General features: G+C 54.1%; 1 protein-coding gene across 8 annotated transcripts in view; it reads right to left on the reverse strand.

Annotated features, from left to right (window-relative positions):
* Positions 1-1,083: 1,083 nt before the first annotated feature.
* CEP43 (centrosomal protein 43) overlaps positions 1,084-25,049 on the reverse strand; it is a 29,774-nt gene continuing 5,808 nt past the window's right edge. Inside the window, exons 5-13 of one of the 8 annotated variants that reach the window (XR_014311718.1) lie at positions 24,689-24,826; positions 20,093-20,173; positions 17,601-17,660; positions 10,156-10,382; positions 8,164-8,276; positions 6,565-6,633; positions 4,221-4,368; positions 3,298-3,394; positions 1,084-2,194 (exon numbers count right to left, since the gene is read on the reverse strand). Coding sequence is in view for 6 of the 8 variants with exons in the window: in XM_082730497.1 (XP_082586623.1) it covers positions 2,120-2,194; positions 3,298-3,394; positions 4,221-4,260; positions 6,565-6,633; positions 8,164-8,276; positions 10,156-10,382; positions 17,601-17,660; positions 20,093-20,173; positions 24,689-24,826 (900 nt within the window). In the remaining 2 variants the exon portion in view is untranslated. Of the gene's footprint in view, positions 2,195-3,210; positions 3,395-4,220; positions 4,369-6,564; positions 6,634-8,163; positions 8,277-10,155; positions 10,383-17,600; positions 17,661-20,092; positions 20,174-24,688; positions 24,827-25,049 lie in introns of all 8 variants that reach the window. The other 7 variants (XM_082730498.1, XM_082730497.1, XM_082730499.1 and 4 more) reach the window with 7 other exon arrangements.

Below are 25,049 nucleotides of genomic sequence, written 5' to 3' on the forward strand. Positions count from 1 at the left end.
GGCGGTTCTGGCGGGAAGGGCTGCGCAGACGAGGTGGTTCAGACGCAAACCTTCCAAGCCAGCCCACCATGGCAGTGCACGTGGCGCGTGCTGGTTCCGCGTGGGCCCAAGGAGCTGCGGCGGGACAGGGACGCTGGCGGTGTCGGCAGGCGCACAGCGGGTCACGGCATTCCCTCACACACCACGACATACAACAGGGGCACAAACACCAAGAGGAGAGAATAAAAGCTTTGTATTCCCTCCGAGTCCTCCTCAATAAAATGACACCTCATACCTGAAAGATTCCACAGTAAAACCCAGGTTTTACCATGAAAATGTATTTCATGGATTAGTACGTCAAAATATATTTCCGAACAAGGAGAAGATACTAGTTACACACTCAGAGCCTACACACGGGTGGAAATGGAACTCTCCATCACTGGATTCTACGCTACCTGGCATCACCAGGCGTGCGGCCGATGACCGAGGCCTGCGTCCGCCCCTTCCGCCCCTCCTCCCAGAGGCCATCCAAAGGTCCGATTCCCTGCCTAACAGAATGACAGATTTCAGATGCTGCTGTTCCAAGTTTTGCACAAGTTTAAAAGGCACCTCCTGCTACACAACCTTCCAGGTCATTCCCTGAGACCCGGCTCCTATCAGAGAACACGGACAGTGCGTCCAGCGTCGGACGGACGGATGCCGGAGGCCCCGAGCGGCGCCGCGATGCTTACCGCGAGGACGTCCGGGGACAGGCTTTCCACAACCCGCACGCAGGGGACTTTTACAACAGATTACATCCACACGGCGCCGTGCACACACACCACGCACACACGCCGGCAGGACGGAGGTCGGAGGCCACAGCGCGAGGACAGACGGACAGAGCCGCTCCCGGGCCGCGCGGGCCCACGTTCTGTCCCACTTCCTCTTGGCGCTCACGGCTGGGTTCCACGGGGACGTGACACCAGCGCGCTGTCGTGTCACACAATCGCAGCCCTCACAGACAAGCACCCGGCGAGCGCCTCCGTGACAGTGAGGCGGGCAGGAACTGAAAAACCTGCGCTGGAACCACGAGGTCTGCTCACTCACTGAAACCAGTCGAGTAGGTCTAGTTTACTCTTTATTAATAAAGGTGACTTTTAATAAAAACAAACATAATTTAATTCAAATAAAAAACACAAACGTGGCGCACAATCACAGCTTCACGTCTGCATCACTCCCAGGGGCGAGGGCCAGCGACCCCACGGGCAGCACCGAGCGGGAATGAGACTGCCCACGGGCCAGCGGCGACTCCGTCCTACAGGGCTGTGAGGAAGCCACAGACCGTGCCCAAAGCTTGGCTCACGGGTCATGGTCTTAGGCCATTACTACTTTAATACGACCGACTCACAGATGGAAAGAGAAGCCCTCTCGGTGCTTCCAGATGTGTTCTGGAATTGGTTTCCAGGCATCTTTACACCCAATGAATTACAACGATAAAGATGACAGTCTGGGGACCAACAGCTTCTTCTGCGGACAGGGGAGGCGACCACGGATGCTGCTGGCGACAACTCGTGGATTAAAAGTCGTAACGACCCTAGATTTCTTCAAAACAAGCAACACTAGCGCACACAGGAGTATTTAATATAACCTTATCGGTCTAACAACCCTTCCAGACGGAAGGAAATCCAAATAAAGCAGACGTGTCAACTCTCACTTCCGGTAATAAGCTTCAGGCCGCTCTGTGACCAGGGGCACCACACCAACGGTCACGTATGCTTTGTCCTGGCTGGTGAAGCCACACACACACGCAGAGCTGTGGGAGCCTGCAGCTTTATTGAGACCTTTCAGGGAGCTAGAATACTCATGGTTTCCCGGGTTCGCTCCTCGAAATGAAGCTGAGTTGTCGGTAATCAACTTCCACAGACCAATGTGTAGCCAAACCAAATTAAGAACAGTGTATCTTCCACAAATGGCCTCAAATAAGAAGCTTTCGTTGAGTATAATGAAAACTTAATTTTTAAAAATATCTGCAGTCTTTTTGAAACACAAGGCACCAACAGGGAGCAGACATTCCAGCAAAGAGTGATTGTCTGGAGGGAAAAAAATGGAAGTATTAGAGTCCTTTGTCCTTTGTTGATGAGAACACTTCTTTCTTTCTCGTCTATGCAACATCTTCCAGATAATCGGCAACGTCACTGAGCTGGGACACGGTCAGGTCCTGTGTCAGGTCATCAAGCTTTATGGTTCAAAAGAAAGAGAGAACCAGTATCAGAATGCAAGCAGAGTCATAAATAACCCTTACGATACGCTGCTGTAACTTGACTAGCATCTTGCGCTATACAAGCCGCTTCACCTTCCGAAGTCCCTCCGCCTCGCCCTCTTCCCCCTATTTTGCTATCTGTGAGAATTACTAAAAGGCTGAGCTAAGAGCCAGACTGCACCACCACCACCACCACAGCGTGCTGAAACAGCCCAGCTGCAGCCCGTCCGGTGACGAGGCAGACCGCGGCGGCCTCCGGGGTGGGCACGAGGGGCCAGGTGGGAGGCAGACCGTGGACGCCGACCCGTGTCAGGAGTTCTGACTCAAGCTTACCCACAACCCTGGGAGGCAGACATTCCCACCAGCACTTCACAGACACACCAGCCAGGGACTCAAGGCCAAGGCTTGCCCAAGAACCGCAGTGCACGGCTGAGCATGGGCCGGGGCGGTGCTGGCTCAGACATGCGGTGTCTGCCAGCAAACGCTGCCTCTCTCAAAGGCCTTCTCGGCTGCTAATCCCCAGACGGCCACAAGCACGGACTCCCTCCTCATGCTGGGAGGCGACATTCACCTCCAGGCTGCAGCGACCTCTAACCCGAGATGCCCGAGGGGCCCTCGCCCGAACGGGCTGCAGCTTTCCGTGGGCATGACGGGAGATGCTGAGAGGCTCGCTGACCTCTTCTGTGCAACACATCTCAGTACACGCCCCTGCTTGCCTAATAAAAAGGTCAAATGTGGCTCCGCAGGACGGACCCCGAACCATGGAGCCGGCATCCACTGTACTGTCTGCGCCGGCCTCTGCACCAGCCGACCCGCCAGCCGACACGCCGCTCCGCCTCCTCCATCACACCCTCTCGTCCGCGCACCGAGGTCTATCCTCTATCCTGCCTTCCCCAAACAGGGCTCTGGCGTCTGCTGACTGCACCGCTGAGGTGGCCGGTTCTGACTCCAGAACCTGGGCCAGGAAGGGTCATGTCACAGCCTTCAACTGCCTTTCTGTAACTGTTGAACCTATACAGTCACCCCCGGCAAGAGCCGCAGGCGCGAGCGACGCTCCGCGGGCCGCGGCCGCACCGTACTTTGTCACTGGTGTTGAGGTCGTCGACCTCCACGGAAAGGTCCTCCTCGATCTCTTCCCCGACACTGAGGTCACTCTTCTCTGAGCGGTGGCTGCTGCTGGTTCGAGAGAAAGACAAGAAGAAGGAACACTGAAAATAAACATTTACATAAAATACAATAAAATGATACTCAGACTCATGGATTTCCTACGAATTATCCCACTTGATCCTTAAAGTAACTTCATGAGCCAGAAACAGACGCATCACTTTACGAGGCCAGAAGCAAAGACCCACAGAGCGGACACGGACACGAGGTCAGGAAGGTGCAAACCCAGGTTTTTAATACTTCATCTACTACGTCATGCTACTTCTCAAAAAATGCTTATTAACTACTGCTAAAGAATCAACATAGATTCCCAATTTCAGGGGGGTCTCTGTCAACGGCATGAAAATTCTGACTCTAACGTCACATTTCTGATCCTCTCCGTAACAAACACTATCTCCAAGCTATCAGGCACCTCGCTGGATTACACTGTCCCTACGTATGTAAAAAGGTGACCTGAGACGCCGTCTGCATCCGAACAGTAACTGGTGGGGCCGTTCTTAAAACTTGCCGTGTGCCACCCCCCACCCCGCCACCACTGGGCGTGGGGAAGCACGTGGGTCCCGGAGACCGGCCTCCTCGGAGCCGCTCTGCGTCACTTCCCGGGGCCTCAGCTTTACCCACTGGCCCAAGCTTCCTGGACGGAGCGCGTCTGCTCACTCTCTACGGCCAAACTAAGGCCTCCCAGCCCAGCGTGCAGATCCGCACGGACGGTCTTTCCCCACCTGCGATCAGCACGGACGGGAGCGTGTAACACACGAACACGGGCACGAACGGAATCCTGTCACCGCCGGGTCAGAAACTGCCCCCGACGCCTGTGCCGCCCGACCCGCGCTCTCACCTGTTGAAGTCGTCAGCGTAGTCGTCATCCTCTCCGGTCCCTGCCGAGTTTAGGAAAAGACACGTCACGTTGGTACCAACACGCTCCACAACTCATCTGCGACCACACACACGTTTCCTCCGGGGAAAAACTACATTAACGCATTCTACTGCAGCATTAAAAAAGAAGTCGCCAGGATCAGAAAGACTTTCTAACCACACACGATATGAAAGCGAATGACCAAATAAAGTGCCTAGGGCATAATAAAAATGTCACGAAACGTAGTTAATACCTGGTCTTTTATTCCAAGTCCCCCAAAATCTAATCCATTTTATGTTTACTATTTGTAAAGTCATTTCAGATTAAATGATATTATATTCATGATAACAGCAAGTTATCATAACTGCTGTACTTTTCTTTTAAAGATTTTTGGTCAGAGAAAGAGAGAGACGGTGAGGGCCGGAGCAGCAGCAGCTGGGAGAGGAAGACGCAGAGGCCCCGCTGAGCCGGGAGCCTGATAGGGAACTTGAGCCTAGGATGCCGGGATCATGACTGAGCTGAAGGCAGACGCTTCACGGACTGAGCCCCGCAGGGTCCCTGTTACCGACACTGTCAACTCCGCACAACCCGCAGAACGTTCAAGGCTCACGAAGTGTGAAGAGGCAGGAGAGCCAAGTGAATGGGAGCATCTCCGTGAGACTCAATGACTTCAAATTCCGGCTCCGGCTGCGAGGTGCTCTCGGCCCGTGGGAGAACTAGGTAACCCTCCTCGGCCGTCTCCTCGGCTGTGATGATGACCAAACCCACACCAGACACAGGCTCGTGTCAGGATCCAGCAGGCGCAGTGCTGGGCCCACAGCCTGCAACGCAGCCTGCCCTCCGCAGAAGGCAGCGGGACGCGGAGGCCGCAGATGGCCAGGGCAGCATCCCATAGCGGAAGGGCATCACCTCTACGCCTTGCAAACGCCCCTCCACATCGCCTGAGGGACACGTGAGGAAAGCAGACGTGACCCTCGAGGCGAAAACACAGAGGCCCACAAGAGCCAGCCTGCCCAGGGATGCCCTGCACGTGGGAGACACATGGATATGGGGCGGCCGCCCTACGCAGGGCGCAGACCACGAGGCCGCCGGCTGGGCAGCCAGCTGGGCTTGGGGGACACTGGTGTGGGTACGAGACGGCATCTACACAGACGCGTCACTGAGGGGTTCAAGCTCCCGGCTAGCGAGACAAGACAGTCCTCTCCCACTAAAGCCATCATCACCTGATGCATCTGTCAGATAGTGTGCGACTCCCAGGCGCCGAGGTACGACCCTGAGTAAGGGGTGTTCCTAGCCTCAAGGAGCCCATCCCGCAGTGGAGAGAGAGGCAGCCAACAGCCAGACAAACCAGACGCTGTTCGAGAGGCTGGAGAGAACTTTCTGAGGGGAAACCTACAGAAGGTACCAGACGTACAAATTATGGGGAAAGTGAGCTCCAAGAAGAAACACACGCCAAGGCCCAGAGTCGGGCAGGGGCAGGGATCCGGGAAGCAGTGAGAAGTCGACACATCGTCCAGAGCGCGTCTGCGGGCGGAGAGCGGAGACCAGACGACGGGCAGAGAGGGGCTGACGGGGGCCACCAAGGGCCTGGCAGGTCATGCTCGGGACTTTAGCCAAAATGCAAAGGGGGAGGGAGGCGTGGGAGAGAACAGGGAAGTGACGTGTGGCTTCCATCGGCCGTAACGTCTGAGCCACGCAGGGACAACCGCACTGGGGAGGGCGCGCCTGGGTGCGGCAGTGGCTGCGGGTCTGACTCTCGGTCTGACTCTCGGCTGCGGGTCTCGGGGTCACAGGATGGCGTCCCACATCCGGCTCCACACTCGCGACGGGGCCTGCTTGAGGGACTCTCCCTCCCCGTCCAGGCCGCCCACCACGCACATACACTCTCAAATAAATCTTTAAAAATAAAAAAGGGACTGCCTTTGCACAACCCGTCGTCAGTCTGAGTGGAAACCTCTCCCCTTGGCCCTGCCCCACAGGTGTTGGCAGAGAAGTTACTTCCTAGATGAGGCCTTTCAAGAAAGCCTAGGCCAGGGTAAGCCCCCCTACCACCCACTTTCACACCGTGCGTCTGGACTCTCAAACCCAGGCACCCGTTGGCACCCGTCTGATGCAGGTCGTCCCCACCAGAACCCAAGCTGCACAGGGAAGGTCTGCGGTCTGCGCCCTCTCCAGGCCCGGCACACGGAGAGAGCCGAGATTCATGGAGACCGCCCGACCATCCCATCGCCGAGCGCTCACTCCAGGCTAAGCCATTTCGTTTGCGCTTTTATTCTAAACATGATCGCCCTCAGGCAATCAGTGCTAAAATTAGAAATCTAGTTACCTAATCCAAGTGATCCAATTTTATCGCTGACCAATTTCAGATCTTTTAAAACTGTGCTTCCTCGTTTACCTGTGAAGGAAAAATATTCACATTAAATTGACTTTCAGAACACAACAATCTCCAAACCGCATCATTTCTCTTCAGCCTAGGGTTTAGGAGTCAAACGTCCAAACCAAACACCAAGGAAGAATGAAAGAATGACCAGCGACGCTAACGTCAAGCCCCGCAGGCCCGGCTCCCCACACACACACCAGCCGTCACCAGCACCCGACCACCAGACTGTCCCGCGCCACCGTCTGCGACAAGTCTCGCCGGGCAGGAGTTCGTCATCTCACTAAGTTTACTTTCCTCTGAACTTATCAATGTTGCTTTAATTTAATTGTTTTTCTATTTACCGAACTGACCTCACTGGTTGTGCTTTCAGTCCCAAGTGCTCACTGTGCTGTCTACGTCTACAGCCCCTGACCAGTGTTAGAGCCACGTGATCGCGCCGAGCTAGACTCCTGCTGCAGGTGACGAAGACGGGGAGAAAGCACGAGAGGGAAACTGCTGGGCCACAACGGCAAACACTCGGCGAGGTTGCCAGATGGCTAACGGCAGCCACACATCACCTCGTTGCCTGCCCCGGCAAATCCTACAGCCCCAAAACAGGATACAAAGAGGTTAGGAAATACTGCAAAATTATGCAAAATCACACCACGATTTCCTAATAAAGGTGTGCTTTTTAGAAAATGTTCTCAAAAGCGGCACATTTATACCCTGGACACACTGTCGAGGAAATACATTCGCTCTGATACTGTGAATGAAGTTCACCCACACACGTCCGTGTTTCCTGCCTGCAAGTCTCTGGTGTCTTGCTGCCGCCCGCATGCGGGGAGGGGCAGGAACGGAACGGCGGCCACAGCGTTCCACGTCTGCTGACCACACCTCTCTGCTACAAGTGAACACACACGACAGAGCCACACTCCGAACAATGAAACCTTAACTGCATGCGAGCGAGACAGAGCTCGAGTAGGAGGCTGAGCCAAGAGCGTCGGAGAAAGACGCCGTGTGACTGGAACATGGGATTTAAGAAGCAGGTGATGGGGATTAGAAAACACCCATCATGGTGAAAAAAGTAAATCTAAAAATTCAAACACACACACAAACACAAACACAGAAAGAAAGTGACGCCAATAACCAAAGTGGGAAAAAAAACGATGTCGGACCCACATCACCGCAGACCAAATATGTGAAGATTCCTATGATGATTCCTGTGGTATCACGGATTCTAGAAAACAAACTCTTAAAAACTGAATTTAAATCCTACTGACATCAGTCTAAATGTCCAACAAGAGAAATGACTTAGAAATGTTAACTACATAAGGCAGCTAAAAAGTCAGTTTCCTGAAGGTACTTGATGGCACAGGAAACACAACACAAAACGAAGCAAACACGACCGTTTTGGAAAGCGATGAAAAGGACCATCGCTGGTCAAATTAGGGGCTCCTCCTGCACAACAGACGACCACGTGGTACTTCGTCAACCACGAGAAAGCACGTCCTGAGCCCTCCCGGTCCACGCCGCCAGCAAGCAGGCCCGGGGCTCCCAGGCACTCACCTTCAGAGTCCTTCAACGAGGGCGCTGCGGTGAGCGAGCCGGGTCCGCTCTTCAAGGGGGGCGCGTCGGAGAGCGAGGCGAGGCTTCCTGCTGGCTTACCAGGTTCACTTCTCCTAAGCGGAAACAAGCGCACAGTTGGAGGCCACACGTACGCTCTGCCACTAGGGCACGAGCACCGACACGGACCACGGACCACGCACGCGCAGCGCTGGAGGGCGGCTGCCGCCTCGCAGACTCGAAACCAGCTCGGACGCCCGCGGGGCGAGGCAGGCTGAGCAGCACCACCCGTGAGACGCCGCTCGCTCTCCAGCTACACGGCCGCTCGCTGTCTCCGTGCCCATGGTATTTATTGGAAGCCCCTCCCAGGGCCCGGCAATGCAGGCCAGGGTCAGCACGGAGGGGACCGGCACAGCTGTATCACGGGCAAAGGCGCCGCAGCGCCCCCAGCCGGCCTCCCCAGCAGCCCTGCGCATCCCTCCCGCCACTTCCTGCCTCCTGCCCCGCACCCCCCACGCCGGCGGGCACCTTCCCAGGCTGCTGCCGGCACACCTCGCCCCCCACCCGCCCCTAAGTGCGCCCATATGCTCCCTCCTTGCAGCAGACAGCCTCAGCAAGGGGGCACCCCGCACCCTACACAGAGCACCAGGGGCCTAAGTCTCCCCACCCCCGCACAGCACCCCCTCTCCTCTAAGGCCGGACTGTTCTCCGCAGACGCGCACTGCGAGCTCCCACTGCGGTTTCCTCGGCGCTGCTCCTCCACAGCCCTGAACAGCACAGCCTCTCCAATACTTGGCTCCTTTGTCCCCTTCCCCCCACGCCGAACCCACGATCCCATGATCCTTGCCTCCAGGCTGCTCTGGGCCAAGGCTCACTTTCGAACTTAGCTCAAGGTCTCACTCGGGCCTCCCCCGTCCAGAACTCCTCTCCTCTCGGTCCCTTTCCTTCTTCCTCCTCCTCCTCCCCTTGCTCACCTCCAGGGGCCGCTCACTTCCCAGGTGGCCACCTCTGGGTGCCTGGGGCAGTAGGATCAAACACGGAGACCCCTCCCCCCGCCCCACGGCCGGCTTCACCCACCCCGACCCGTGAGACAAGTGCCCCACACCGTCCCCTGGCCCACCCGCGCAGCCCCTCCTCCCCCTCCACGCTTCACCTGCAGCGGTGTTTTCTACCGTCCGGTCACTCGGCTGAAAACCCTGGGCTGCCCTTGATGTCACTTTATTCTCCAACACTTAGCAACAAACCCTTTTGGATTGAGCCTCAGAAGACATCCCCAAACCACCTGTTTCTCACCACTTTTGCCATCAACACTCACCCAGAGAACTCCGACAACTGCCGGAGACCCAGCAGCCCAGTGAGCTGGTCGCTGTGCGGCTCAGACCCTGGGGTTCCCAGCGTCCCCGAGGGGCACAGCCACGCTCCTGCCAGAGTCAACACCGTCCCCACCAGAGCCCGTTCCCACAACCGCCCCAGGCGTGCTCTGACCGGTCGCCCTCCTCGGCCTGCTGCTCGCCCTCCCAGAGCTCGGCGTTCGTCCTGGCTGCCTCTCACGCACTTGGGCTCTAGGCTCCACCGACCCCTAGAAGGGAGGCACTCCCTGACCTGATCCCTGACCTCGCCCCCGGCCCCCCACCCCCGGGCCTGTCACTCCGGCCGCACCCACCCACCGCAAGCGGGACTCTCGGTGCCTTGGTCCGCAGAGCGCAAGCTTCTGGAGGCGGGGCTCTGCCGTGCTCTGACTGGCCGGGCCGCGCCGGAACGCACCCGGCACAAGACGGGCTCGGGCAGTCGACACTTCCCTCCAGAAATCCTGATTATCTAGTTTTATCCCCAGCTGGAATTGTTTCACAACGTAAAAGTCTCTATGGACAGAAACTGGGACTTACTTATTCAATAATTACAGAAGCTTCAGTAGCTCATTTTTAAAATATAAAATATTAAGGAACCGTATTTTTAAGCCTCTACTTTGCTAATCCCAAACCACAGTTTACTCACCAACCGTATGTTTTTTCCGGTTTAGGAACGGGATCGTCAAAGAAAGAATCTCCTTCCGTATCGCCTTCGTCCGGACAAAGACCAGCTTTGTCTTTGACATCTAGACTTTTGTTACTTAAGAAAGATCCAATTTTGGTTTCATGGGCCAGCAAGTGGAGGCCGCTTCTGCTCTTTGGTTCTGATGAGGAGATGCTCGTGTCACTCTGACTGGTATCACTGCCGGCCTTCTAGAAAGAGAGAATGGGACAGGCCGGAGATCTTCTTGGTGAAATGAACACGAGTGCGCTATGGTACATAGCAAATGTCACACAAACATACGCGGATCTGTGTCTACATGTACAGGTGAGGGGGGCGAGCAACCGCAGGACCTGACAGTCTCCCCCAGGTCGCGCACAGCCAGCGTCTGAAGGAGAGACGTGGACGGTGCTGTGTTCATGCCACCCTCCGACTCCCACTAACTGGAGATATCTTCACCTACAGCATTTACAAACAAACCTCCCCACCTAAAATTAACTTCTGCATCCCTCTTAGGTGCACATCACTCCTTCAACAATGATCTTAAAAATCAGTAAATTTCCCACTTGCAGAAAGGAGAAGGCATTACTAGGAGCAAAGGTAGATCAGTTCCCATAAATGAGCCAACTATTAAAACGAAGTGCCCATCAGTAAAAACAGCAATTTTCCACCCAACACAAACACGACAGGTGTCAAGGTGAAAGATGTGGCCTTGCTCACCACCGTCCGAGGGCACACAGACTGCTGAAAGCACTGGTCTGAGTCAGACTCTCAGCTAACCTCCTCTCGTCCGGGCACCCAAGCCACACAGAGGGCTCTGGGCCCCTTGACTCTGTCCCGCTAATCTGGTGACACGACACAGAACAGGCCGGTGCATCTCTTGCTGCATGACTGTGTGTTACCCTCTGCTTGGTCAGACTGTCTACGTCAGTGACAGACATGACTGCAAACACCACCAACCAGGCTGGTCACAACAGAGGGCACAGACGCTTCCGGACAGCCCTCCCGTCCGCCCGCAGGTCATGTCCTTCTCCCCCCAACAGCGGCCAAGGGTGTGGGGGGCAGGCTGGGGCTTTGCCACGGACACGGAAGAGGGAACAGGCAGACATTTCAGTCCCGTGCCCAGAAAGTGAAAAGGTCTGGAGCTTGGCTCTTAACACCGATGTCACACTGTTCAGCTGACTCATATGAAATTGTAGTTTCTGTGGGTTCAAACGGATGATTTCCCCAGCCTCGGCCTCGCACCCAGGAGAGGGCCATGTGTGTCCGACACCTGGGCTGTGCGAGAGACTCTCCCAAGAAGCGCGTGGGACAGGCCAGCCTTGTCCTACCACTAAGCACACGATCCTAAGGAACTAAAGCTTCACAGGCATGAGTGACCCCAAGATTTCAAGCAGAGTCATCTTTCCCAAACCTGACTAGCGCTGAGAGCTGAGAAAGAAGGCATGTGCAGCTGGGGAGAAGGTTCTGGAGAAGACACTCCCCGAGGATGGCCCTTCGCTACGTGCAGGCACGGAATGGGGCGTGTGTACGGAGATGCACATTTCCCCTTCCATGCCGGGCAGCGGTCCGCTGAGCAGATGGCAGGCGAGACTATGCTACAGGGCTTCGGGGACCCTGGACACCGCTGCGTGTTCCGGAAGTTATCAGTACAGAGCAGCCAATTTTCCTAAGGGACACGTCTGGAAAAATAAATACCAAGTTTCCATCCCTTAGACGACATTGGGTATTTTCAGAGGGCGGAAACATTTTACAACTTCCTAACGACTTTCTTGAAATTCTCCGCTATGAGCAAACACAGAGAAGCCATGACCGTCCACGCGCTCCTCATCCAGGCCAACAGCAACCTGTACTTATACATGTTGAACACTGGATTTACATCTTTTCAAATACCTATGCATTTGGAAATATAAACCAAGTCTTGTGATATTTAAACCCATTTCCAATTACAGATCCTGAGAGATCTACTCTCTCCTCAAAACATTCCTGAGAAGACGAAGGACTGGTGTGAAGCAAAATGGCATGTCCATGAAAAGCAACTTTACAAAAACCGTAATCATCCCAATAAAGTCGGCCTTCCCCGTGAAGTCACACACGACCAGCACGACTTAAGTCCCCATGATGACCACCTAAACTCGTACCTACCATCTACCCAGGACTAGTTTCGACCGATTTCAGCAACAGCCCTGCCAGAGGAATGAAGGCCAGTTTGAGGAAGACGAGTTTCATGGACAATCACACTCCCATGTTCAGCAAAATATATATTTTGAAAAACAATAATCAGTTTGTTTTAAAACTCTAGTTCTAGGTATCTAGAAAGTAAAATTTAAAAACATTTGATCTGTTTTGGAACTCTTCTCAAAATCCATTTCTAAACCACACAGAACTGTGTGCTTCTAACTACGGCTATCTGTTCACCAAAAGGACTGCTACTCAGCTGGGTTACTGAGAACTCCCTAAACTGAATTCCAAGTCAGTTTTAGGTTAAGAAAAACTCACACACGAGAAAGACTTATCAAAACATCTATAAATTACCATGCAAGTACTACAGAACTTCAAGAGCCATTTCCAGGCAGGAAATCCAAATCTTTTGGGCAATAAGAAATCAAGTCATGACATAAGCCCTGGGATCTGTTTTAAAAACCTTCGAAGTGCTAAGGCATTGTCTGGGGTTTTTTGTTTTTGTTTTAACTTCTTCTCAGCGTAACAGTATTCATTATTTTTGCACCACACCCAGTGCTCCATGCAATCCGTGCCCTCTCTAATACCCACCACCTGGTTCCCCCAACCTCCCGCCCCCCGCAAATTCAAACCCCTCAGATTGTTTTTCAGAGTCCACAGTCTCTTGTGGTTCACCTCCCCTTTCAATTTCCCTCAACTTCCTTCTCCTCTCTAACTCCCCTTGTCCTCCATGCTATTTGTTATGCTCCACAAATAAGCTAAACCACATGATAATTGACTCTCTCTGCTTGACTTACTTCACTCAGCATCATCTCCTCCAGCCCCGTCCATGTTGCTACAAAAGTTGGGGATTCGTCCTTTCTGATGGAGGCATAATAATCCATAGTGTATATGGACCACATCTTCCTTATCCATTCATTCAAAGAACCAAGGGCATCTTGGTTCTTTCCAGTTTGGCGACCGTGGCCGTTGCTGCTATAAACACTGGGTACAGATGGCCCTTCTTTTCACTACATCTGTATCTTTGGGGTAAATACCCAGTAGTACAATTGCAGGGTCACAGGGAAGCTCTATTTTGTCTTACCTCTTGGCTTCTAACAGTGCTTAATTCTAGCTACACAGATTCTCCCTAACTCTCAGCACCAGCTTCTCCACAGCTCGGCCAGAGGGAGGCAAGTAGCTAACTGTGTGTCTAAGTCAAGGACTTGCCTTGGAATTCACCGCTTAGACAGCCTCACAGGCCTCAGCGATAGGGTTACAGAGTCTCCCCAAGAAGATGAAGCCCTAATGCCCAGACTTCAGAGCGCCCCTCACTTACACAGAGTGTCACGACCAATGCGACTAGTTACACTGGGTCAGGCTACAGGGGGCAGACCCCTACCCCACTGTGCCCAGTGCCCAGCAGGCAAGGATGCTCAGGGAGAGCACAGGTGAACAGGACAGCGGGGACGGGTGAAGGGTCTACCAGGCAAGGGACACCTGGGACCATGGGCAAGAGACTGTCCCCCAGCCCGCAGGAGGGACAGCCGCGCAGACGCCTGATCTCCAGCCTGCAGCCTCCAGAAGCGTGGTTTAAGTCACCAAATTCGTGCACCTTCTCACAGCCCTACGTACAGGTATTTAAAATGAAAAACTAGAACCTATGATAAACTTTGTCTTTTCAGAAAACCAAGAGACCTACTGAATGGCACAAAAGCAGGCATTAAATTCCCTTAGACCAATCTCAAAGCTAAAACTTCATGGTGAATTAGTGCAAAGTTGCAAGAAAGTTTGCGTATATACATAATGGTCTACAAGTTCACTTACACATCTGGATTTCAGTCACTTCTAGATTAACAGCAAATGAACCTCACAGACAAACAAGTGTCACATTGAAAATAACTACGTGGCTCTCTGCTCAGCAGGGAGCCTGCTTCCTCCTCTCTCTCTGTCTCTGCCTGCCTCTCTGCCTGCTTGTGATCTGTCCAATAAATAAATAATCTTTTAAAAATAAAAAAAGAAGAAAAGAACTATGAATTTCCCAAGAGCCAAAATGTGAATTATCACCAGAGTGTCTTAAGAACCAAAAATATGAATTTTATTTTTCTAAGCTCGTAACAGAGAAACATCAATACCCCAGTTTTGCAGAAGTATTTAAAAACGCAGAGTATGAATTCCCTCCTCAACCAGACCGCAAGGCCCCAGCTCCACTCTCCCACCCCGCCAGAAGTGTTTTCTTGACCCATGATTTAAACAATTTTACTACAGTTCTAAGGCACATTTTTAAAAATTTATTCACCTAGAACATACACTGTGGAATTCTAGAACCACAAAACAAACATTTAAACTCCTCTAAAAACTGTTTTTCTAGAAAACCTCTGTCCCTCTGCTCTACGGACGATCCGTCACTGCTGCAGACGCCCCTTACCTCCGGCTGACACCAGACTCTGCGCAGCCGCTCGGCTCCGTCCCCCATCCCGGCGGCAGCCTGGGGGCAGCGGATCCGAAGTAGCCAGGCACTAGGGCTGTGGGCTCAGGGCCAGGAATGCTGCTCACCCGAGTGTACTGTCCATCCCGCCTGCGGCTGGGGCGGAGTAAGGGAATGACTGTACTTGGTTCACCTAGAAAGCCCTGGGGGAGAAAGACCCACAAATGGGTGGCCCCCCTCCCCCGCCCGCAACACACTTACTCCGTGGTCTGCATCACGGCCCTCATCAGCATCAGCGGGGCTTAGGACAGAATTTTAAAAACCAGGAACAAATAATAAAAAAAGTCCTTTTTTAGGAACTTGAAGCAAAAAATAACTCAACAGGTACAGTTTGAAAACACCTGAGCGCTGACCGCGAAAAGAATAGATCACTCCTATTACGTTACATGACACAGAGAGAATCTTAGTCTGAATATTAAAACAAGAAACATCTGGGGCGCCGGGGTGGCTCAGTGGGTTAAAGCCTCTGCCTTCAGCTCAGGTCATGATCCCAGGGTCCTGGGATCGAGCCCCACATCGGGCTCTCTGCTCAGCAGGGAGCCTGCTTCCTCCTCTCTCTCTGCCTGCCTCTCTGCCTACTTGTGATCTCTCTGTCAAATAAATAAATAAAATCTTTTAAAAAAAACCCAAAAAACAAAAAACAAGCAACATCTAACTCTTAACTAGCCGGCCGACGTTAGCGGCCCTACCCGACGCCTGCGGCCCTGTGCGACGGGCACTGTCCTCCCTCAGCCGAGTGGCCCCACGTCCGGCAGGAGGAAAGTGTCTGCGAGGAAGCAGAGCAGTCCGGAGGCCAGCTCGGCGGGAGTGTTCCCATGCGGTCTTCAAGTTTCGAGAAACACCCCCAGGGAACGCTTCCCCACCTCGGCCTCCAACGCCCACATCCCGCCGTCGCCGTGTCCCGACGGTAACAAGCAGCAGCCCCGGAACCGGGCTTCGCGCCCAGCCGAGGTTCCCTCCCGCCCTGTGCGCTGTGTGTGTGCGGACAGGGCGACGACAGCAAGCGCCGACCGCCCACGCACTCGCACGCACGCACACGCTCTTTACAGTTCATTTCTAACACGAGCACTGCCTCTCTGAGAGCCCAGGGTCGCCTTCCGGAACACGACACGTAAGGAGGCCTCTGGGCGGGGCACCGGGCGCCCGGCAGGCAGGGTCACCTGCGAGAGCCCACACGGCCGGCCACGCCACCGCACCCCGGAGCACAGCCCCGCAGCACAGGCCGCCCGGCGTGGGGACTCCCCCGTGCTGAGAATGCTGTGGCCCCGGGGACTGCACGGCGACCGGGCCGAGCAGCGTGGCCGAGGGCACTGGCTCCGGGCTCACCGGCGGCCGGACGCGGCCACAGCGCACGCTGGGAAAGGCACCTCCGGACGAGAGCAAGGAGGGAGAAGGGGAAGGCTTCAAGGTGACTCGGGCTCTTGGGCCAAGAATACAAGAAACGAACCAAGAGGGGCCAGACGGTGGCCCACGAGCCAGGGCAGGGCCCGTCCGGATCCCTCAGCCCCCGAGGTCAGCGCCCCCGAGGGCCACCCCCGCAGAGGGAGGGAGAAGTCTGGGCCACATGGCCGTGGGGTGCAAAGTGACGATTCGTCTTGAACGTGTTCTTGGTTTAGAAGATCCGGAGCCTTCCAAAAGTTGGAACCAATAAACGATAAAAACGTAAGGCCATGAGGTACGCTTCTAACTTTCCTCACAAGTCTGAGAAACTGATCCGAAGTATCTTTACAAATATGCCATCGCGTATTCTCAGTCCTCTTTCTGGAGGAGGGTCTCGGCGCCCCGTCAGACCGTCACCAGCACAGTGGGGCCCGCAGGGGACCCGCCTCGCCGCAGCCCTGCAGCCAGCAGCTCCCGCCAGGGACCAGGCCGCACCTGCTTGCTAAGTAACCTCCCGAGTCTCCGCGGGCGGGAACACGAAACACCTGAACGGAGTAACGGGGACGCACCGGTGAGACCACCAGAACTAAAGCCAGCTACCGCAGCAAATACAATTTCTTTAAAAATTGTATTTTTAATTCAATACAAAATTTAATACAAAATAATCATTTAACTTTGAAGGTCTTCCATAGGCTACTCATCAAGCAAGCGTCAGAAGAACCGAAGACTCTCCTGGCACCAAACGTGTCTTATTCCAAACAAGTGCAAGCGCAGTGATTAGCGCATTTAAGACCCGCAGTATTTAAATGTTCAAAGCAGCGCACCGACTGGCTTGTGGATTTCTGGCACGTTCCGGGAGGAAGACGAGGCAGCCGAGGGCCCACCGCCGCAGAGCTGGCCCAGGCCTGCGCGGCCCCGCAGGTCCCCCGGGAGCCGGGGCTGCGAGGCAGAGCTCCTCGGACACGCTGCCGAAGGCTCAACACTCACAAAAATGTCTTGAAAGAAACGAAGTGTGGCCTTTAATTTATCAACTCTAACTTACCCAAAAAGTAGTTTCTCTATTTACCTCAGATGAAAATCTTAACATGAAGATGTATATACACCCGTCTGCTCAAAAGGAAAATACCTATTCTGCCAAGAAAAGAAGGAATTCTCAAACTGACAGCACATCTGTAAAATCCCACAGTATGATTTTCACCTGGGTAAAAATCGAGAAGTCAAATTACTTTGTGTTTTAGGCCACAAGGCTTGATCACAGGCTGACCACAGCCGGGACACAGCGACACCAGCACAGAGCACTGCGCTCGGGTCCAGGAGCGGGCTGGGGCCCACAGGAGGCCGGCAGAGCCGGTGGTCTGCCGCGGCACGGCTGCTTCTTCCCTCTGCCCCCTCAGCGTGTTACCTTGGCACCAGACTTCTGCCCGCTTGTCTTCTTCTTACCTTGTCCTTTATACCTTGGTATCTGAGCATGAGAATAAAATGACATTTTACTAAAAAGTATTTATCTTTACAAAGAAACTAATCCATAACCAGACTAATAAAATTTCCTATTAGAAAAGCTCTCAAGGGCGTGCCTGGGTGGCTCAGTGAGTTAAGCATCTGCCTCCAGCTCAGGTCATGTTCCCATGGTCCTGGGATCAAGCCCCAAATCTGGTGGGGGAAGGGGGTCCCTGCTCGTGGAGAGTCTGCTTCTCTCTCCCTGATGCTCCCCCGCTGTTCTCTCTCTCAAGTAAATAAAATCTTAAAAAAAAAAAAAAGCTCTGAAGAACGGAGAACCTAATCGTTATGTTCCTTTCTGAAACCCACATTTTTTTTTCTCATTCCTTAACTCTCTTCTCCTCCCGTGGTTCACGTGGCACGTAACGACTGTGCCTCGCGGAGACTGGGTCCCACAGTCCCCCCACGGCCACCGGCCGCTGTGGGCAGAACCACGCTCCGGTCGGTGCTCCGTGGCAAAGCCAGGCCTGGCCTCCAGAGAAGCCTCCCCTAAGAGCTGCCCCGGCCTCCCCTCGCCTCGCTTGGGAGCACACTGAGCGGGTTTCTGCGGGTCGGGCCGGACCCTTGGCTTGGACACAACATCCCACAGCCCCGAGTGCTCTCCGTGGCGCCCAGCCTGACCAGGTGTCCTGAGAGCCCACCATGATTCAAAGACCACCGAGAGAAGACAGACAACTGGCAAGGAAAAGGCGAGCAGAGTGCTGAGACCCCGATCCGCAACCTCAGAACTACAGGGAACTGCAGCTCCCCTGCCGCCAGGAGACCTCCTCTTGCCACGAGTCGGCCACTGCCCTGTGGGCACGGCCACGGCCCCCCACGGGCCTCCCCGCCGCACCGGCCGCCGGCAGGGGCGAGGAGCACGGGGGGACAGCTGGAGGACAGCTCGCTGCTCTCCAAGTCCACCTCTACAACGACCAGCACTTCTCTGTGTTTCAAGCAACAGATCCTGACTGACTTAAAGGATCCTCATCAGAGTTCTTAGATCTTGAAAATAAAATTTGTGTAGAGAAAATACATCAAAGACTTTACTCTGTCATCCTGAAGACACACCCCGTGCACAAGGCCCCTGCTGCTGCTCTGCTTCCCAGAATAACGATCTGCTACAAAGAGAACTTCCCGAGAGCCCAGGGCTACAGGGACTGATCCTCTGGAAAATGTGTTAACGTTCACCCCGTCACAGCCAGACATGAGCACAGGAAGCAAAGCTTTTTTACCGAGGCTCCTGTATCTGACAACTCACTTAAAGGGACTTTTTAAATTTACTCACAACCTTCATCTCTCTGTAACCATGGTGACAGCCTCCCGGGAGCATGGAAGGAACCCCCCCCCCCCCCCAGAGAAGGCTAACGCTAACTAGATCTCGGAGCGAAGGGACAGCTACAAACAGCATGACGGTCTCTTCCCTCAGCTGGAAATAAACCATATAATCCTTTGATTCCCAAATTGAAAACATGAAAAGGAGCAACACCATCAAAGACCCAGTAACCAAACCACAGGGGCTGCTCCCTGGTGTGTGAGTCCAGGCACCTGACAGAGAGGAACCCCCAAGAAGTCACCTCATTGCGGAGGTCCCGCTGTGGCCACGAGTCACGACACCAGCAGGCCCACACAGTGGGCTCCAGGGCCTCACCCTCATCCTGCAAAATGGGAGTCACAGCAATGATCACAACACACCTGACCCCAACCAGTGCTCGGGTAGGACTGCTCGGCTGTACCAACACACAGGGCGCTGCAACCAGGCCCGAGACAACATGTCCCCTAACGGGCACGCTCTATCCGCTCCTGGGACCCTGGACTTTCAATTCCAGTGTTCCGCTCGGCACTTTTCTCCAATACATCAAACTCCTGCCACCAGAGGCCTTAATTTTACCAACCCATAAGCCACACACACCTCCAGAGCGCACACGTTTTATTATAAATCCTCCCAATAGCTCATTAATATAAAAAGCCATTACGATTTACAATTCTAAACTGGCCATCCGTCTTCAACACTCAACATAATAATATCCTGGAACAACGGCCAGGAACCCAGTCTCCTAGAGCTAGGATTTATAATGAAAAGTAAATCCTCTGCCAACTAAGGAAGAAAATTTCCCAAGTACCGAATGAGTCCCAAACCCCCACAATTCCGTGATTCAACACTGCGTTCCTTCCTAGGACACAAAATTCAAAACACTCCCAAGAGAACACGTTTTAAATACATGCTTCGTTAAAGGGAGAAACGCGACGTCAAGACAGTGCACGGCACTTGCGCTACAAACAGAACCTGCACCCAGGAGGACGAGGAGGGGAAGCCGAGCCCCGGGGGTCTGAGCGCAGAAGCCCCTCCCCCCCCCCGTGCCCGCGGCCCACCGGGGAGTCAGAGTGCAGAAGCCCCCGTGCCCGTGGCCCACTCACCTTACTGGGATTGCTGTGAGCACTGGTTTTGCCTTCTGGTGACTTTGGTGGAGAATGAACATCAGACAGCTCTAGTGCACCCTGAAATATTTCAGTTTCAGATTAAAACATATTTTAAAATAAAACATAAATATACTATTAAGCTTCAACAGAATTCTGGCATTTAAAACCACTATACAATATTGGTGTTTTGAACTTTCTAAATAATATAAATATCCTTATTAGATTTTCACCAATTGTACTCCAGCAAAAACAAAACAAAACACACTTGGATTCTAATTACCCACACATCTGACCCCGTCACCCCGAACAGGCCGCTCCGTGCTGGGCTGAGCGCGCCCGGAGAAGCCCTCCCTGGGGGCCCCGCCGTGGGGGGCAGCCGGCCCCGGGACTCGCACGCACCTGCTCGCACCCCCTCCGGCCCCGCTCCTCCTCCACTGCGCCCCGAGTCCCGAGCGGCGGCTGTCTGCGGACACGGCACACCCTGCAGAGGCCCTACCGCCGTCCCGTCCTCCTCTGCGCCGGCTGCGGTCCTCTCACTCCCCGAGCACGGACCGCCCCGCACGGCCCCGCACGGCCCCGCGCCGCGTGCAGCATCACAAAACCGCCGCCGTCAGGGCACCTACTGGTCCCTTCCCCGCACTATGCTGAACTCAAAGAAGAAAGGTTTCAGTGTTTCTTGGACGGAAACGACCTCCTGAGATTCAGCCACGACCCCGTTACAGCTCTGTGACCGCGTGCGTATCAAATGTTGGCTATTTGATATCAGAGTCCCACCTCGACTCCAGCACTTGGAACAGGACCCGTGCGGGTCTCCACACCCGCGGCTCCCCTCCAGCCACTGACTTCTGGCACGGCCTCCTCTTCTCCCGGGCCGAAAACCCCGCTTCACAGTCGCAAACTTTTCTTCCTCCCGTGTCCTCCTGAGACCCAACCGTCTGCCGTCTTACTCATTTATCGAGTCTTGTCACTTCTTCCTTTACAGGGGAATCTTTACCTGCCCATTTGTGTCTGCGTTTATTGCCACCAGTCCTTCTAGATGAGCGTTCCAGAAGATTCCACTTCTTCTAGGCTTTGACCTTCTCCCGATCTCACCTTCTAACCTTCACAAATTCATCTTCCAAATGAGTACTTCCTCTGCACAAGTCTGCAAAAGCTTCCCACCGAGCCTGAACACAGGGTCTGTTCAGAGCCCCTGTGGGGGCGCCCAGGTGGCTCAGCGGCTTGAGCGTCGGAGGCTGGGTTTCGGCTCAGGTCATGATCTCAGGATCATGGGATCGGCCCCCCGTCGGGCTCCCGCTCAGCGGGGCGTCTGCTGGGATTCTTTCTCCCTCTGCCCCTCCCACCATGTCTGCTTCCTCTAAAATAAACAAATAAATCTTTTAAAAAAAGAAGAAGAATCCCTGTTGGGTTGGGATGGACCCTGCAAAGGATACAACGGTGAGACCAAGCCCTTGTCCCAGCCAGGGGATGCGTGGGGAGGAGCAGGCCACCGCGGGCGGCTTCCACACCTGCGCAGAGCCCAGCCCTCCGTTTCGAGAGCCGCCGGCAGAGAGGGAGGAAGAGGGAGAAAGCCCAGAAGGCAGAGTGGAAGAGAGACCGTGAGTGAGGACACTCCACAGCTGGGTGTGGGGACGGTGCCCCGCTCCAGGTGGAGAGCAGACAAGGGGAAGGCAAGAAAGCAAAAGCCACTTTTAAGTAGAACCAAGTCTGGCTGAAGCACAAGGTTCCACATTTCACAAAAAGGCATAAAACCGGAAAGGTGGTTGGGCGCCACATCGCACAGGATCTCAACACCAAGGCCGAGGACCCTGGGAGCCAGCTGGCTGCCACCGCACAGTGACGGCAATCTGTAAAGAGCGGCGCAGAAGATGAAGCGCTGAACTTGAAGATGAAGTCAGCAAGCCTGAAGGGCGCACACTGACCGTGGAGCGCGCTGGCAGAGGTGCTGGGGAGCAGGACCCGAGCGACGGCAGGTGCTCGTGGGGAGCAAGGGGGCCCACAACCCAGCGCTGGGACCCGCCATGCCGGGGGACAGCCAACGCCCTGCAAGACCCACTCAAAGTCACGGCAAAGGACGTGGGGCACAGCAACCTGCGTCTTAAGGTGGTCTGCAAACGCCTTTCCATGAAAGCATCACTGAGTTCAACGGGCTGAACCCAAAGCTAGTTTTCTTCCCCAGCATCAGAAGTCAGAGGTTAATACAACCTAAGAAGAGGCTTTCCCCCCTCCAAGTTAGAACGCTAGTGAAGACGGGAAAGCCAAAACGGACACCTGCGAGCTCCCAATTTTAAATACGAATCTGACCATCCATTTATGTCTGTACAGAGGCACACGACCAGTGAAAACGCCGCGCCCCGTATCAAGAGGGGAAAGTAGCAAGGAGTGGGTATTCCGTAGCGGCTTCAAACTTTCAAGAAGTCAAACGACCTCTTGATGTTACAAAAGTCTTCTCGTGTGTCCGTTTGACAGACACCCAGCTTGGCATCAGGGCCAACTGACGGGGCCGGCTTCTGATCCACCAGCCAGAAAGACATACAAAGAACACATTTCCTGACTTTTCATTTTCAAACCAACCCAACCAGACAAGAAATCTCTGACGGGGCCTCAGTCTGAGGCAGACGCCCTGTCTAGCAGCAGACGGAGCTCTGCAGCGACCAAGTCTGCTTTCTTCCACGGCGCGCTGCTGCCGCAGGGGACAGAGACTCCTCCCTGACAGGACTGGGCCACGGGCTCGAGCAGAGGCAGCTCCGTGGACTGTAAGCAGGAGTCACAGAAGCACACCCGACACAAGCAGAGAAACCGGGAGCAGGAACTGGAAGCGGGAGGACGAGATGCTTCACCTTCTGCGACTCCGGCTTCGCTCGAGTGAATGAAGCCTGTTTCATCACACACGATGCACATGTGCTAGGGAGTGTCCAGGGGGTCTGTGTGGGGAAGAGCTGGAGACCAGCTTCACGCTGGGGAAGGACGGAGCTGGACATAGGAGTCACCAAACAGTAATGAGGACAAAATGACCAACAATGACGACAAAGGCCAACGCTCGCAGGTCCCTACACAGGAAGCTGCTGCCGAGCCTTCCCAACCCTGACTCCCCGCGGTTCTCACCACCACCCGCGAGGCCATTCTTCCCATCATCCCCACGCCATGAGTGAGCAACCTAAAGCACGTGGAGGTCAAGTGACTTCAGAGAGTCACACACAGGACATGGCAGAGCTGGGACGTGACCCCAAGCATCCTAGCTCAGCCCACGCTCCTGCTTCTGAGCTAAGGGAGGACACACCAGGGCACGGGGGCCACCAGCACCACACAGCTGAACCCAAAAGCCGCTGCAGCGCCCCCGCCCCTGCCATGCACCCTTCTGCTGCAGTGCCCCCCACCCCAGAGCCCCGTCCCTGCCCCTCACTCCAACACCAGGCCCAGCACCCAGCCAGCCACAGCCCCTGCTCCTGGCCCAGCTCTCCACAGCCTCCTTAGGACACCTCCCCAGTCCTCTCCACTACTCTCACTGAGTTTAACAAAATTTCCACTTGAAAAACCACTGCTCCCCTTTAACTAAAACTGATTTGACTCCTAAAATGTGTGGTACGAACCATTCACTATACACTCCCTCCACTATCATAAGCCACCACTTCCGCGTGCATTTCCTTATGGGAACGCAGTTCATCTTTACTAACGCTCAATTCTTCTCACCCATCAAACTATTTTATCTTTCAATTCAAAGCACCTATTTCTTATGCCCTCTATGCAATGGGTGCTCAGTCAGGCTCCCCTGATGTTAAAAAAGATTCTAACAGAAAACACGCTCTGAGACCCCACACGGAGCCCAGGGAGTGCGCAGCCCCACATTCTTACTTACAAACCAGTCACTAAAAGCACGGGTCTAACCGGGTGCCAGAGAAACAGGATCTCTACCTAAAACTAACATTTGTAACCAGATATCAGACTTCATCTCATTAGCAAGTTTTTAAAAAGGGAGGAGCAAGAGAGGCAGTAGCTAATCAAGAACACAGAAGTTCAGAAATGTTTAGAGACTAAGCACAATCAACAGCCTCAATAGCTCTAAGTCTGTTTTTAAAAAGCCCTTAAGTTCAAAAATTGATTAACTGGCCTCTGATTCAGCTCTGTTACATTTAAAACGGTAACAAGACAATAACCAGCGAGTGTCCGGGCACCCGACGCGCCCTGCCCGGTGCGGCCTCACGATAACCGGCGAGTGTCCGGGCACCCGACGCGCCCTGCCCGGTGCGGCCTCACGCTGCCCACAAGGCAGCCTCTCTCCCCATCCTGCCTGGCGGATCCGCGAGGGGCCCGCATGGCCAAAGCCAGCCTCGTCCCCTCCACCCCTGACCCCAGTGCTCCCGAGTGTCCAACTGCAAACAAGCACGGCACCAGACTCAGCCGACATGACTCGACTTTCAACAGCACGTGCGCTCACACGACCTAAGTGTGCTTTGTTGTGTTTTGTTGTGTTTTGAAGAACAGCTTCTTTGCATTTAAACTCCGATTCACTACGCACGCAGAACTCTACATGGCGACCCTGAGTAGCCAATAATTAAAACAGACAAAGATGACAGAGGCTGGAATGATACTCACCTCCCCATTGGGTGGCCCTCTCTCCTTCTGCTGACAACGTCTGATCACCTCCAGTAACAACGGTCCACCCACAGTACCTTCTGCCTCGATAATACCTAGATCTCGGGCTAAGTTCTCTCGGCCTTCAAGACACTGAAACTAGGGAAGAAGATACAACGAGTGAGATCTGAGTGCACAGAAGTATGCAAATGACTTTCAGAGATTAAAGAAAAATATTTTTGGAATTAAAGATATCTCTAAACTCAGAGAGATCGTCTTCCTAATGAATAAAACGTCCATTTAAAAAGTTATAGATTTCTTTTAAACTAGTCTCTGCATCCGAAGCCTTCATGAACAGATGCGGACACCGGAACAATTATTT

The sequence above is a fragment of the Mustela nivalis genome (genome assembly GCF_964662115.1).
Source record: "Mustela nivalis genome assembly, chromosome: 5".
NCBI lineage: Eukaryota > Metazoa > Chordata > Mammalia > Carnivora > Mustelidae > Mustela > Mustela nivalis.